Here is a 17,353-nt window from a genome sequence, read left to right on the forward strand (position 1 = left end):
TGTCATGTTGGTGTTACATCTCCAATGGAAACAGCTACATCATGCTGTATCCTGCCAGAAGGCTACAAAATAACAGTGCTTATTATTCTGTACAATTGTAAAATTATACTAAAAACCAGCTGCAAGGCCCCTGCACCTAAAAAAGTACAAATGGAACGGAATGGAATGGACTAGAGTTAGAATTAGAAATAGAATAGATTAGAAAAAACATTTTTGTGTGTGTTTTCTTTTACTCTTTTTCCCAGTCATAAGACAGGTGAAAAACACAAGAATTGTCTTGGGAGTTTTTTTCTGGTTAGATATATTGAGATAGTGTGCTTTAACTGCAAGCTAATTTTGCTTTTATTTCCAGTGGCACCCAGACTACTCCACAGCAGAATCCACACTAATTGAGATGTGCCTCTATTTGGGAAAAGCAAGACAGTCACATAAGGCCTCAGCTAGACATGGGATATATTGCCTTTACCAGCAAAGCCATGACCCTAAGCAGCAAAACCTGTACTGAAAAAAACTGTATTTTAAAAAAACCACAATGTACCTTAACATACACACATGTTCAGTTTGTATGTTCAGTGTATTGTGAGACCATTTATACTGGCCAGTAGCACTTTGACTCTTATAGCACTACAGAGATATCCAACCACGCTGCCTTTACTCCTGAGTTATTTTGGTTAAATACAGTGTTTTAGATGGTTATCTCTTTTGTTGATAGGGATGTACATTTTAAAGGACAACAGCAGTTGATACAATCAGATAGCATACTCAAATACTTTTGTATACTGCCAGCATAGTAAGATTAGACTGCAGCATAAAGGGCCATACAAGGTAGACATGACATCATCTTTCCACAAGTTTCATCTTGATATCTGTCAGACAGATTACTCCATGCCCCAAAGCTTGAAACATAATCTCTGTTCCAAACTTTGATAGAATTAATTATTATAACTCTGGATATCAGCAATAACCCTGCTAGTATCCGATTGATTTTTCAAGTTTGCTATATTCTTGGCCTTAACCTTCTGCAGCAATGAGTTTTGCAGGCTGTATACAAGAGCCATTCTCTTTTACCAATTCTGGAATTTCTCACTGACATTCAAATTTATTCAGTACTCTCCTGTTTTGGTGGAACAGAGTAAAGAGAATTTCTGAATGATCTTTTTAAAAGACCACCTTGTTTTGCTTTTCAATTCCTTTCTTGTCATTAATCTATTCAAAGCTTTTCAATCTCTACAAAAATGGCAGGACAGAATCTGCTACTGAGAAGTTTAAAGTGTAATGTAGAGAGTAACACAGTTCAAGAGATGAAAGCATACACTAAAATCCACGTGTCTTATTATGCACTGGTATATAACAGCTATGTGCTTTCACTGCATACAGAATGAATTTTCTCATATTCAATGTGATTACACTTTATTCCTAGGAATAGGCAGCTCTGGATTAGAATAAGCAGTCACTTCCCTCACCCCAGCACAACTAGAAAGAACTAGAGACAAGCAGGACAAACTCATTTATGTCAGCTGAGTCTCTCCAAATACCATCTCATGCTTTAGGAGAAACAAACACTCCTTTAAGTAGGGTTTGTGGGGGGGCATTTACCTTCACAGACCATCACTAGTGCAAAAGGCTGGCCTGAAGCCATCAGACAGTGCAACTGTCAAGCATCACTAGTGAATGACTCACATCTTCCCTGTGCACAGCTGGGATTTCAGCAACCACAAAACCAACACTTGGATGCCATTTTCAAAGATTACTACTACATTTGGCTACACAACTGTCAACGGAAATTAACAAAATGAATGTGCCTAAATTTCTAGAGGGCTTACCAAGTCTTCATGCTGCTACTTATTACTTTCTACAGAAAACTTAAACTGGCCTTCCTAGAGCCAGACTGTCACTGAAAGCTGAAGGATATGATCTAATAGAGAAATAAAAACTCTAGTCTGTAACTCAGCTCTTAGCACCAAGAATACTTTAGCCAGTATACTTAAGAAACTTTTAAAAGAAGGCAGTCTTAAGCCAGAAGAAGCAAATTCATCATTACACCAAAGACAGTGTTTCACTATCTGCAGTTACAAAAATGTTTACAAAATTAGTACCAGATTCACTTTTTCTGCTTCAACTTTCACCTGTTCAGTTCTGGGATTTGTTCAGCTGCTGAAAAACCTTCAAAAATTCTCCCAATATGGTCAATTAGCCTCACTAATACCTAAGAAATTACATGATGAAAGAATTAGTACCTGAGAGAATACTGTAAATTCAATATTGCATTCATTTATGCCATCCTTTGCACACTAAGTCCCTGATTTTCATCAGCCTCTCAACAAACTCTCAGGAGTCTAGACATGACAGTGTCACTAAATGGTTTTCAATGTGGCCCATGGCATCTTCTTTTTGTTTGGCATGCTTTTGGAGGTCAATTTGTTGTGTGATAAGAACAAGAAAAAACGACAATTTTTTTTCTGCATCTGATTTTTAACCAGGTAATTTTAATCCTTACCTGAAATCCTTAACCATCTTTTAAACAAATATATCAGACACAGAATGATTAAATTAATACTGAGGCAGCAATCATCTATAAAACCAAACCATTCAAGGCAGACTACCAGAACCACTGATTTATAAAATATCCACTGCAATTCTTAGGTTACCGTGGTTCAAATCAGCCTACTTTCCTCACACAAGGTTCCAATTCAGTCTAGGGTCTTGGTTCTCCTGGATTGGCTTTTTCACTCTCGGGAGAAAACATACGACTAATTACACATCACTACAGTACAGCCTGGTAACAACCACTACTTGCACTGTCTGGAGCCTGAAAATGGGATGGTTGACAGCACAATTTGTTATGAACTGTCATACGGATCTGCAAATTGCAGAGGTCTTACTGGCTCAAAACAGGTTGTATCAATGTACAGAAAACAGACTTTTCTTGTATCATTCTATTTAAATTGTACCTTGTTTGAAAAGACAGTACTGTTTACAAATTCCAGAGGTCTTTTCCTAAGGGCTTTCAAGGGTATAAAAAAACCAGCAAGAAACTTTCTAGTAATTCTAGCTGTAAAGATAAGAGCTGTTGGATATGTGATTCATCTCTTGTGTTTCACTTAACAAAAGCCTGCAGCCAACAAGCTCTGAGCCAGATTTCAGCCACTGGGGAAGTGGGCATGTTTCCACTGAAGTCTGCAGAATGAGAGGGTCAAAAAGCAGCCTGGCTGCCTCTTTAAAGGACTATAAAAGGATACCCCAAAAGTTTACATGCTAAGCATGAATTAAGGAAATATAATCGACTGTTTCCATTTCCTGTTGTATCACATTCACAGAATCAAAATGCTCAATACATAGAAGACTGCAGAAATCTCAGAGAAGTTGTTAACAAGATGACAAACACAAACATATTCAATGAAGATTAAAAAAATACGTTAGGCAAATAATATACAGAATTGACAGAAAAAAGGAACATTTAAAACAAATTTTGATCTTTCATTTATCCTCTGGAGCCCAAAGATCCCCATCTTCATTATTTTTCTAATTTAAAGTATGCTTTCCAGATCAAATACGCTCTTACTTTGCCTTTGAACACTCCATCACTCCTTAACTAAAATTTTCACTAGAAGCAGACTTCATTACACAGAGCCAGCACATGCCACAGCAAAGACCACAAGACTTGCTAACTCATCTTCACAACCACAGCAACAAGCTCCGTCTTCACAGAACTGTCACTCCATCCAGGGCTTCAAACGCCATCATGAATGCAGTGCAGCCAAAATCCACCAACAGATGATCACCTGCACAAATTCATTTGGACACCAAGTTGTCATCTACAGTCAACCTGCACAGAAGCTCTGAAAGCTGCTGTTGCTATTTCAAACCAGATGAAGGGCTTACATTTCCAAGGTTTACATCAGCTCCTTAACTGTTGCCCAGGACCTTTCCTTTACGACCCCTAGCCGTAACCTGGATTCTAATAGGAATGTGCTGAATAAAATAGGATCTTGCAGCACCTGACCTGGTCCTCAGTAATAATATAAACAGTTTGTCTGCAAGAATTTTGAGATGATGTTTTTTTATAGAGGCCATCAACCTTATCAACAATTACCTCGCTAGCAATATAATGAAAGTGCCCAACTATGTTCTCTGAATGGCTAAGGAAATTAAATTACACCTGGAGAAGCTGTTCTAACGCGTCATTTAAGCTTCAGTTGATCCACAATGACTTTCAAAAGAAAACCAAGGCAGGTTGGGCTGAATATATCAACCACAAGCTTAACAGATGAACTGAGAGCTAAACAGCCTTTTCAGTGTAAGTTAATGAGGCCCAAACTAGCTTTTGCAAACCTCTGAAAAATGGCTTATTCACAAAGTGTATATAATGCAGCTGTAATTCCTGTATTGTTATCCGTGGAATTTCATGTGTGTCCAGAAAATACTCAAAATAATGCTGACCTGTCTAATGTAGCAACATGATAAACAAGTGATCCTGAAACAGGAATATCTTCGGAGAATAGCATAAAGAAGTAAAATGATGGGTTTCACTTCTGGCACCAAGTATACCATATGCCAAGCATATTACTGAAGGGATGCTTTGAAGAAAGTTTTCCCCTTTCAAAGAAACCAGCACTTTCTTTAGACTTCAGGACAGAGTTATCTAGTCATCAGTCTTCACCTAGATAGAACAAAGTTAGAATACCACCAGAAAAGTGTAAAAGAGCTGTTCTCCTTAGCAGATCAGTACTCCACACTTATACAGATGTGTCAAGCCAGGCACAGAGAGTACCTCTGTAAACCTGCACAACGTAATGAGTTTAGAGACAACACTTGAGTGATCCAGACACACTTCTTTCCCTTAGACAATGCTTTACTTCTTCCTATTTCTAACTTACTTTGTATTACAAATTGCCTTCACTGAAATTAAAGCAGAACTTGAATCAGAATTATCAAACAAAAATCAGGGTTTTTTTTAATATGAGACATTCATGTATGTCACATGCAGCTCAACTATCATCATTCACAATCCCTGACTTATGTAGATGGTCATGTCTAAACATCTGTATGAAAGCTGATGATTGATTCACAAATAGATAAATGTTGCATGTTCAGAAGGAAGTTATGTACGTATCTTTGAAAATTAGATTCCTGTTGCCTTTTCAACGTCCATAAATTATTGGTTTTGCCCACTTAAAAGCCAGAAAGTTCTTTCAATTAAGTTTGGAAAAATCTGACTTGTGGTGGCCTACTCCCTCCCTAGCCTTGGCCACTCCCTCGGTTTCTCCCTATTTGTTCTTGTACCCCAACTCCGCCCAGGGACTGCCCCTGGGCCCCAGACAAAACCATCCCATACTCAGCCCACGTGGTCTCTCTACCTCTGAACATCGTGGGGACGAGATGTGATTAAAGCCATCTCACACCCTCATGAGAGACCCTTCTCTACCTTCTTTACCATCCACTGTGTTGTAACGCTGCTGGCTGCTGGAGCCAGATCGCAGGGCTGTCCGAAATGGACTCTGGGGTGCGATTAATCACATGGTCCTAGGAAACCCTTGCTGAGCTTTTGGGCCGCAGCAGCCTGCTAGGCAGAGTCCAGTGGTTACAACTTGACTCAACTTGAGAGCAACAGTGAAACCCAATTACTGTCAAAGTCTTGCAAAAAATGAAGTTTTTCACATGGCCCATGATCACAGATAAGAATTAAAACTCTTACAGAGAAAATAAGAACAGTTTGCCACCACACATCATGCACCACATCTAGTCCTTGTGCCAAAATAAACAACACAGCTAGAGAATCCATGAATATTCTGAAAGGTGAACACTGAGAACATTTAAGACTTTTTTAAACTCACTTAATTCTACCTGTAATATTCTCCTTCTAATAGTCTTATCTGTGAAATCTGGCTGATAGTGGGAAAAAAAGTCAACACCCACTGGATTATGCCTTTGCTTGTGGTTTTAGACTGCATTGTACTGTAATTGCCTAAGATCTAATGCTTATTTTACTGGCTCATTAATACTACAAATCTTTTCTGTAAATTCAAAGAAACAAATGTGTCAATCCTTCAGTTTTCCTTTTTACTTCCTTAGGATTTATAACCACCTGCCTCCAGCCTGGTATTACCATTTACTTATTTACCTCTAGCACAAAAGAAAAAAAAATCACCAGAAACAGACTTAAATGAAGCTAGACCCACTTCCAGTCCATTTTCAGTCATCTGAGCAATTGCCTGTTAAAAATCATGGGTTTCCCCAACAAGCAGGAAAGTGGGCAAGCTGTTACTTTAGCTTGAAATTCTACATTACAACTTCTAAAATTTTGTCAGTCATACACAAGTAGCAGCACTAAGAGCAGCACCACGGTACTTTGTGTGCAAGAGATGAGACAAGCAAAGAATGTGAGCATTCATTAAATCCCATAGTACTTAGACCAGACAACAGTTCTGCTGACCGGCTGCAGATGTAAACAGCCAGCCAATCCGAACACACCTTAGTGATATGTAAAGCAAACTAGCAAAGGGAACTATCTGCGACATTGCTCAGTAGATTGCAGCTAGCATGTGTGATCAGTGACAAGAAAGAAGGCACCTAAAGAAACAGTATACAATAAAAAAGCATCCAAAGCTGGTACAGTAAGCAAAATTGAAAGACAGATTAAGCACCACATCTGCATATACAAATCCAAATTGGCCAGATAAGGCAAAATGCCATTACCAGACTGAGAAGCAAAGCAACACAAAATCTGCATAGGACTGTAGAGACAGCTGTAGAAGCCACATCTTTTCCCAAAACACCACAAGATAAAAAGATTTATTTCAGTATCACTGAAATCAATGATAACGGCTCAGCAACTGAATGTCTACCAGAGGATGCAAGCAACACATAAACAATCAGTCCCAAGGACGTGGTCTTGCCTTCTTGGCATTCAAGAGATCTGCAGACTGACAGTCTTTTCAGTGACCTTACCCAAGGCACAGAACATGCCTCACTTCCAAGGACTTAAGACACTGGTGGTAATAGCCACTAGAGCTTAGAAGCACTAATAGGAATGAAGTGTTTACTCATATAGTTCTCTTTATTGATTTTCTAATGCTATTTATCAAAAGAAAACAGAAGAAGATATCCCAGGTGGTGGTGCCATCCATGCTGTACAGACAACTGGCAAATGCTGTTAAAATTGCAAAACTGCACACCACCATTTGTATACACAAAAGGCTCTACTACTGTGGTAGATGCAACATGAAAACCTTTGACATAGTAATTACATGTGAACCTAAAACTTAGAAGAATCTGATAATTTTCATCATACCTACATAGATTACAAATGCAGTTGGAAAAATAATTACTGATTGACACTTCTAATATTGCAGCTGGAAAGGATCTTCTAGGTAGTGAGCATACCTGACTTTAAACCTCAAGAAAATACATCACAAAGCTGATGACATCTAAATTGCAATCAATCTTTAATCAGCACATTATTGAACACTTCCACCATACAAACAGTTAGCAAAGTACCACAGAAATCTGCTAATTTTCTCATCAATTACCTACAAACCAAAGCCCTTTGATTAAGAAACCACAGTGGCCGCTAGCTACTTCCCAGCAAGAGATTTATTTACAGCACACAGCAGAAAGACATCCTATTACCAAAACATTTATCAAGTACTATCACATATAGGCCTCTTACTATAATACTATGAAGTAATTAGTAACATCTGAACACAAAGAAGAGTGCACATTTGATTCGTTTATTAAAAAAAAAAAAACAAGAAAACCAAACAAATTCAACAAGGAGACGAAATGAAACCATTTCATTAGCAGAGAAAATTAAAAAAGCAGAGAAAAGGTTTTATTAAAAAAATGAGGAAGCCTACATGCCCAAAAATTTCTCTTCACGTCAAAAGGAGCTAAGAAGCGTCACATAATTCACAGGAGAAAAAAAATCAATATATCAAAAGCTGAATTTCTCTTCTATTTCAGTACTACCTATTAGCCTCTCAGAAGGTTCTGGAAATGAAATAAACCAACTTCATTAGTGGTTTTGTTTTGAAACTAAGTCTTGTCCTTTTAAATACAGAAAAATATCTGCAAAGGTACTGAAATCAAGAGCCATGCACTGGATTTTTCAGATAACTTCCAGAACACAGCCCACCAATATTGCCATTCTTCTTCACCTGGGATTCTCTACTCTATGTTTAGGAAAAAGATGTGTTGTCATCCTTATTAAAAATCTATATCCTGCATTGGTTCATTTTGAAAAAGGTAAATGAAGAGGAAACAGCTGCTAAAAGGGGAAAAAAAGAGGAGGAAAAATGATGTAATATTTAGTGATATTTGGACCCTGTACACTAACAAAAAATGATTTGTAGGCATGTGCTGGCATCTACTCAGATTGTCAATACAATGCATGTTTTCCGTACGCAAATTACGCATACTGCAAATTCCAGTCTAAACGTTGTATATACTCACCTTCCCTCCCCTCCTCCTCCTCCTCTAGTTGGAAGTACCACCTTCCCTTGTCATGACAAGTATTTTAGTCAAGATATGCCCACAGGATGCACGCATGTGTACGCACATATGCACCTACACAGCATTCAGGGCCCAGAGACGAGCCTGTTTTGGCTGCAGATGGTTAAGAAATCAGGGGAAAGAACTAATCCCCCACAGGTTTAATTCTGGGTATTAAACATCAAAAGTTTTCAGAGGAAAACCCTAGCTACCTGGTAGCTTCTAGATGTGCCAGCCAGGAATGTTACAAAATGTGCTGGAGTTTCTCTTTTTCAATAATTGATCTCAGTCCAACAGCCAACCTCTCTACACCCAACACATTAATCTACCTCCTAGTCCATCCAGCTGGAGCAGAAAGCTGGGTCCATTTAGCTCATTTCACATAAATAAGATCCTGGAGCACACAAGACTAACTGTGCAGCTCACAAGACTCCCTGAACAGGTGGGGTTTTTTTTGATTGCACCAGACACTAACACCATTTCTGCCACCATGCCTGGTCCCAGAAAGAAGGTCTACACAAGACCAACAGTGGTGACAATATGTGGCCACAAAACACATTATCAACACTAAATGCTGCACTTCATGGGCCTGCAGTGTCCCTACCACAGCTGGTTTTTGCTGGCAGCTGCTATCAGAGCATGCCACACCCTCCACACAGGCAATGGAGAAAAGGACACTCAATGGGCAAAGATGGAAGGAGAAAAGGTGTAATTTCTCCTAACGTTCACATTGACTTATAGCTTTTCCTATCTAAATCAGCCCTCCATGAGGATCCCCTTGCTTCCCTTCCTTCCTGTGTGCCTGCTGCTGGGGATACCAGATTCCCACTCTGCTTCCAGAGCCCAGCAGATGTGACATCATGTTAGAAACACCCCATCTCTGCCCCTAATACACAGAGGAGAAAAAATCTCCAGCTACTGAGTGAAACCTTTCCCCAGCTGTCCCAGGACAATTTGTAGGCAGCAAAGTGGTATATAAAAAAGGTAAGGAGATAGCCTTATTGTTATATAACTTTTCCATTTTTTTCTAGATCAATGTATCTGAAAACAATATGCTCCAATATGTCACAGACCTAAGCTTGATATAACTCTCTGGTATAGCCTCTAAAGTGAACTCAGTAGAGTTTTATTTGCATGAGGAACATAGCTATTGCTAATTTGTCTCAAGTAGCATGCAGTTCTGAATTTTCTTCCTATGGTCCTAGTACTAGTATTTTTGAAGAAAAACAAAGACTTCATTAACCATAAATACCTGAAAAAAATTCAAGAAGGTAAAATTGAGCTATGAATGTCTATTGAGCTTGGAAACACTAATATTTAGTTCAACACAGGCACATGCGTTCTATATAATACTTGTGTGTTATCCATAACCAGTATTCTGTTTCCCTGCACTTGAATAATGGTAAATTCTTAAAGGATCAAGAGAAGAACAAACAGCTTCACATGAACAGGTGAAGGGCCTTGAAGGGAAGCCATATGAGGAGTGACTGAGGTCACTTGGTTTGTTTAGCCTGGAGGATACTGAGGGGAGACCTCACTGGGGTCTTCAAATTCCTCACAAAGGGAAGAGGAGGGGCAAGCACTCATCTCTTCACACTCATTATCAATGACAGGACTCAAGGAGATTGTATGAAGATGAGTTGGGGGAGTTCAGGCTGGATATCAGGAGAGTGGTTGGGCACTGGAACAGGCTCCCCATGGAACTGGTCCCAGCACCAACCCTGTAGGAGTTCAACAGGCATTTGGACAATGCTCTTGAGCACAAGGTATTACTCTTGGGGTGTTCTGTGCAGGGCCAGGAATTGGACTCCATGATCCTAATGGGTCCCTCTCAACTCAGCATATTCTGTGATTCTGTGATTCTATGAAGTTCCCAGAATTATTCCATGTGGGGAAAAGACCACTGAGTGGTTAATATCTCCACTGAAAACTTAGAGCATTGTTGTCATCCTGAGAAGTACCTTGTAAAAAAGCATTTTTGTTCTTCCTGGCTCACAAAAATTTAGCAGTAGTTTTATGTTAAAAGAATATTACCGCAGTTCGGGACCTTCATATCCAGCAAGGCTGTCCTCTTATTGTTGTCATCTATGCAGTATAAGTCCTGAATTTCTGTGGAAAACTTGGTCTCATGAAATTTCTTGATCCACATGATTTCACAGGAACACTTGAATGGATTGTCTACCAATATCCTACAGGAAAAAACATCAATTTAGAAGGCAGAATGTATCATGCATAAAAAATAAATGAGGGGCGGAGGCCTCCAAGCATTCAGCTGGGTGAAAATACAAGTTGAATCCTTTAGTTAGGAAGGTTAAGGAAGGCAAGTTGAAGCCTTTCATTAAGCAGCATAACACATGTGCCCTTGGTAAACTCAGTGCAATGTAAGCTGCCAAGCTGGTAACAGTTCCATGTAGGGAATTAAGCTCTGCATGCACTGAGGACCCAGAATATCAAAGGCAGAAGAGATCACACAGGGGATGTGGCTGCTATTTCCAATTCATCAGTGTAAATCAAGAGCACGTGGAGAGTGGCCACTCAAGAAGCCCCATTTTATTACAGAAATCAAGAAAAGATTAGAATTCTTCTCTTCTACACCTGGGTCACCGCTCAGTTACCTCAGAAATGGTTTATTGCTGTGGGGTGGTAAATTCTTTATGAAGTCAAACAGTTTTGGACTATACACATACTCTTACAAATTTTAATCACAAAAAAGGATTGTACCTAATCTTTAAAATTCATCTGCTACAACACTCTAGAAAAATCTCACAGTAAAACCACAGGCAATGTCATGAAGAAATACAAGTGAAAACCAGAAATTGATACAGTACACTGCATGGAATTTAAACCACAGCAAACTTACCAAATTCTAGTTTTAAAATTTAATAAAACTACACAACAATGGCATGCAATTACATGCAAGTTAAATATGAACAGAAACATATCTACCTAAACAGTGGCCAGTTATTTTTTTCTTCTACTGGCATACAAGAGATCTAATAAAGTGTGTGCGCAAGTGTCTGTTTAAGGCATTTCATTACCAGGAGAACAATCATTCTTAACAAAGTTTCATGGGTATTTTCGACATACAGAAGCTCAAGTTTCTTACAGAATCTATGCTCATAAATGCCTCCTGAAGACATTAAGTGTGCAAATCATGAAAAAAATCATCTTATCAGAGCCATAACCTCTTCCCCCAAAAGCCATTTCAAGTTCTTTGAGGAGAAACAACTGCAGGGGTCCATAAACGTGTTTGAAGAAGAAATTTGTATTCACAGAAGTCATCCACTGGACTTCAGCACCACCACAGCATGGACAAAAATTGTTTGTGTGATACATACTATGAACATGAGTCCTTGGCTCAAAGCCTATGACGTGGTTTTTCAAAACAGTGAGATTTACTTCCATCTTCTGTTACATCCTATAGCTTCCTGGTAAAGAGAAATTTCACTTGACCAATGGCTGAGCAGTCTTCTTCTACTGTTTTACTTTGTGCTAAACCCATCTAGGGAGTTAGACACATCATTGGCAGGATGCTGGCTGCATAATGACCCTCCACAGACACTTTTGTGAAAAAGAAATCTGACCTATGTAAAGCAAATGTTTGCTCTAATTTTACAGCTGCAGTTCATTTGTTCTAGAAGAAACCTTTCAAAGTGGCATCTCCTTCTCTGTAATACCTGGTGAATATCCTCTACTACACGTTATCCTAAACTGCTCATCCCTTTATGTTTTGATTTGCAAGAGTACCAACAAGACAAATATACTTGTTTGTCAGATTTAGGGGAAGTTCCTCAGAAGCTATTTATGGCAACATTCATATCCCAGATTCACCTATCAACACTCTCCCTTCCTTCCTGTTTCTGATCTTCCAGCTATGTATTAACCACTTATCAACAGAATTATTCAATAATACTGATTATATCACTGCTTGTCCTCCTTTCAGGCTCTGCTTTTATCCCTCCACTTTCTTTTCCTCATTTCCCCCACATCTGTTTATCTCACTTCATCACAACATCTGTTTGAGTAACTTCAGTTTGTCTAGTCCTACACTCCCTTTCCCAAGCACACAACACTCTACCTCATCCCCTTTTTCTCTCAACTTGTACCTCATCATGCATTGCCTCCATACCTCAAATACTACTCTGTTTAACCTTCACACTACCTACTTTTCCCATGTCTGGCTCACTCCCACTACCTTTGCCCTGCTTCTTCATGCAGAAGCAACAGAACAACAAAAGGCATGGAGCCTTTTGAGAGCTTTGCAACTAGAGAGAGCTTTGCAACTACCTAGTCTCTTCACTAAAGAGCTCAGCGACTGTCAAGTTATGAAAGAAAACTCGAATGAGCAGTGTTCCGTGGACCATAAAGAAAATAATTATACCAACCTAATACTCAACAAAATATACCTAAGGGGCATAACCTCTTTTTGTGGCACTAAGATTTGCTCATTTCACTTCTCACATGCTGAAGTTCACCAGAAGAGGGCTAGGATAGCACATCTGGTGCTTCTTACTTGGCACTTTGGACAACTTCTGACTCTGCTCTGAGATCCAGGAGAGCAACCTCCCTCTCCTCTGCAGCCCCAGCTCTCCCAGACCTCCTCCAGGCTCTCTGCATATTAGCAGAGAGTACACAGGATGACCAAAATTTTGGAGCATACATCAATAAGAAAATCGTTGTGTATTAAAGAGAATAAAAATGTTAATATTGAAACAATCAATGAATTAATGTTTACCAGTGCTTTCATTGCTAAACGATTATATAAAGCACAGTGCAACTCAAGAATTTGAGAAAATAAAAATACTCTTCAACAGCCAGCCACAAGCATACAAGCTGTGTAGCCACTATAAGAATATGAGAGACAATCTCCACATGAAGATCTTCAAAAGACTGTATTTTCACTAGGTTCAGATACTTAATATAAACACCAGTAGTTTTGTGTGAAGTAATCACATAATAAAATATCTTAAAGCTGAAGGAAGAGGCTATTTCGACCTCTACATTATTTTAAAATATATACCTAACCTTCTTGAAGTCCTGGAATAAAAATTTCTCTGCACTTAAGTGTCCTGCATTGATGCTTTTTTTGGACCAGAATTTCACACCTAATTCCTGATGGACTTCTACCTTTACGAGAACAAACTTAGAACTGTTATTCTTCCATTCCAGCCAAAAATGAACTTGTATTTCAAGAAATGACAACTTACAGATCAGACAAACCCAGATGGCGAAAAGGCTTCTTGGACAAACTTGAGAGCTTGTTTCTGGATAAATTGCTATGTCAAAAGAGAAACATTGCATTAATTAGAATTGCTTATTCTTACACTAAAAATACAGTTTGTGTCTCTTGAAAAAGTAATTAAGAACTTGAACCAGCTCTAAAAGTCCTTTGACTTCAGTTGTAAAAGGATAATGTTCAGTCTTACTTTATGGTTTGAAGGATTTCAAGAGCTTGAATTCAGTCAGCATCTAACATCAAATACATTCAAAATCAAACTCAACAGGGATCAATATTTTCACTTTTAGCACTTTGTCAATTGTAGAAAAGCAGCAGATTTAACTGTGTGTCAAAAGTATTTTGTAAAGTCCAGGTGTTAATTATATGCTCAATTTATTCATGTGAAATGGGTGTATCCGTTTCTTTGATGCTGCACCAAACTCTGTACTCATGTAAGCCCTCCTCACATGCTAGCACACATCCACATCAGAGCTTTTTAGTTGTTCTTTTCAAATTGCATGTGCAATATGCACCCACACGGAAGATCAAAAGGAAAACTGTAAAATGCCTATATTGGGCTTTTTTATGTCAATTAAGCATTTATGGTTTCCAGTGGTAATTAAGTGGAAGGTCCTCTCCCATTATGCAGAGCAAAGAAATGTTTATCTGAATCAGAAATACTCCTCCCCTCATAAGCTTACAAGACTGCTTTCTCCACCTCAAAGCAAAATAATGCTGTTTTTGTACAGTCTTATCAGTCTACCGATTTAAGATAGTGAGAGCAATAAACTGCTTAACTGCCAGCAGTAAAGTGCAAATCAGTGCTATGAGCCAAAATACCATGAGTTTTATGTGGTATTATAAAGGCGCCTTAGGGGCTCCACACTAAAGTTGCATTGCATTTAAAACCAGGGATTAAATATCTTCTTTTTTTTAATCTGACTAAAGAACACAGTGTCTACTTCCCAACTTTCAGTCACTGAACTTTGAGTACAAGACAATTTTCACATAAATTATAAGTTGGATCTTCTACAAATGTTTAAACCAGAATTAAAGAGATTATATTTATATTTCATCACTGATTCCTTCTGGCAAACAAGAGCCTGAAGTTTACAAACTGACTGGTCCTCATATGTGAGAGCAAAACAGAGGAGCTACTATTTCATTAGTCAGCTGAATTGCACTGCCCTATGGCAGATGCTGGTGGAAATGTCTCATGGACCCCGATGGGATAAATCAACATTAAAGCACAATTTGCATATAGAACAGAAGTTGTGTTTAAGCAAAAACTGTCACTATGTGTTTTTTCCTTGTATGCATATGCTCTGTGTTGGGAGGTTGAATAAAAGAAGCTGGATCCTCATACTGACTTGGGCTTTTGCCTCCAGCATGGTGCAACATCAAACCCTCTCCCTCCATGGGCAACTCTTCACTCACCACGCAGGAGAATCCCTCCTGTTCCCACACTGACAAGCAGCACAGGTGGAGGGTCCTGTGGTACTGCCAAAGAAGGCATGCACCTGCCCCTCCTACCTGCAGAGCAAATAAATCCTACCTTTCCCAAAAGACAACCAGATACACAGTGGGCTTTACCTGCAGACCACTGCTATAAATTTATCGCCTTAAGAAATACTTTGACAGTAAATTTAATTTTCTATATATTTTTTATAAAGTGAGCACTTTTCATTGACCACAGAGATGCCTACCATTGTCTCCTTAATTCATGCTAAGTGAAAAAAAAATCACTGCCAGGTTTATTTTGAAGTAGTTAATGATCACACTTCCACTTTCATGGAAAGAGAATATTAATTAATTCCCCAATTCAACTACACATAAAAGGACCATGGTGAGCAGCCCAAAGAAAATTCATCTGAGGTTCTAAAGAGTTTTTTTCTTATAGAAAAAAAAGTCAGGAGTACAGAGCCTGGCTCCAAAGCTAAACTCAAGGGGAAGACCCAAATTCAATCAAAGCATGCCTGTATTTTACATGAAAATATCAAGCTCACTTTAAACTTGCTAGCCCTAATTCAGCTAAAAGCAAACCAGTGGCAATATGAGTAGAACAAAACCAGACTGAGAAGCTGCACAAAGATTTACAGAGCTAGCAACATGGGGACAGTTCTATCATCTGTAGTGCTTCTGAAAAGGGAAGGCAAGAAAGAGGAGGGAACAGATCTAAGGAGAATTGGGGGGAAGAGGTGAAGAAATGGCCATTTTGCTGCACTCAGTCCTGCTCCACAGGCAGCAGCCTGCTCTGCCTATGGCTGGAACCAGCCCTGTGTGCAAGCAAGGGTAAATCTGCAGCAAGGTTGGTCTCAAATGGTTTCCTTTGGTTGCCTTACCTAAACCTGAACAGTGTAGGCATACAAACACATTTTAATACCTGGAGTTGTATATATACACTACACTCACAATCTTTGATTTAGCAATACTCTTAGATGCAGCCTGGCAGGTAACAACAACTATTTTTGAAAGTTTTTGTAAATTGGCACTTGCTGCGAAATGTTTTCACATTTAAAGGCACTGACAATACACAACGTGTGTGTATTACACAGATCCATTAAATTACTGTTAGCAGCACATAAGTTTATTAACTACAGCACTACTAAAACGAGACTGTTGGCTAACTTGAGTCTATGAGCAGTGAAAACACCAGAATTAGACGAGCAAGGCTATTAATTACTTTAGTAGCATCTATTAGGACATTTATTTTCCTGTTGTTTATGTTATTACTCAAATCTTTTCACGATAGATAACTTCCAGAAGATACCTGGACTACATAAGCTTTCCCAAGGAAACAAGGAAATGACAAAAAAGGGATTAAGGAAATGTGTGTTAATAAGTTCATTTTAAACTGATACTCTTGTATGATTCATAAAATAAATACTACTTTCATATAATATAGCTCCTTAACTACATCAAATGATTTTTCATAGAATAAAAAAGAAAGCTGTAACAGTATCATAGCAAAATTAATGCTTATACAGTTACATCAATCTTCAGAAAAATGCTTTTGGTTTTCTTTATGGGATAGTAAAAAATTTGTTCCAAAATAAAACGAAAGACTTCTCAAAGACCTGTACTCATAGATTACCCTTGCAAAACGAAGTTATTTTAGCTCTTAATAGTCTTCACTGTCCCAACCACAACAGGAGCTATACTTCCTTGATAAGTAGTCAACAGGATTTTTATTGCTGATGACAACAGGCCATGGTTCACTGGGGCTTTCAGAAACCTTTTAATGTGCATAATGGCTTGCCAAAGAAAACAAACAAATACATTCTGCAGGGATAACAGATTAGCCTTGGTAAAAAATACCTCCATACTTACTGCTTTGTCCTGTGCATCTAGAGCAGCTGGTGCCACTTAATATTTTCCATCTTATCTGGGTTTATCCTATGTCTGCTAACATGACTAAATCCCCACCAAAAGAAAACATAGTACGAGACTGGATAAGCTCCTGGTTCATAATGTAAGGATTCTGCATAAAGAATTCATCTACATCAACAGAAGAGATGTAAAGTCAGTCTAATTTGTTTCTAACAAGGAGCTTCATGAGTTACAGCTCTAACAAAGTCTGCTTACCAGCAGATACGTTTTCCCAGCTTGATTGCATGCTCCAGCAGCAGCTCTTCCTATGGCTGA

The 17,353-nt window shown here is 38.7% G+C and overlaps 1 protein-coding gene across 7 annotated transcripts in view; it reads right to left on the reverse strand.

The window, feature by feature from the left end:
• NTRK2 (neurotrophic receptor tyrosine kinase 2) overlaps positions 1-17,353 on the reverse strand; it is a 201,040-nt gene that overhangs the window by 161,291 nt on the left and 22,396 nt on the right. For all 7 annotated transcript variants that reach the window (XM_032096321.1, XM_032096328.1, XM_032096322.1 and 4 more), the window contains exons 4-5: positions 13,698-13,766; positions 10,525-10,679 (exon numbers count right to left, since the gene is read on the reverse strand). In XM_032096321.1, the coding sequence (XP_031952212.1) occupies positions 10,525-10,679; positions 13,698-13,766 (224 nt within the window). The remainder of the gene's footprint in view (positions 1-10,524; positions 10,680-13,697; positions 13,767-17,353) is intronic.

The sequence above is a fragment of the Corvus moneduloides genome, chromosome Z, assembly GCF_009650955.1.
Source record: "Corvus moneduloides isolate bCorMon1 chromosome Z, bCorMon1.pri, whole genome shotgun sequence".
Classification (NCBI taxonomy): Eukaryota; Metazoa; Chordata; class Aves; order Passeriformes; family Corvidae; genus Corvus; species Corvus moneduloides.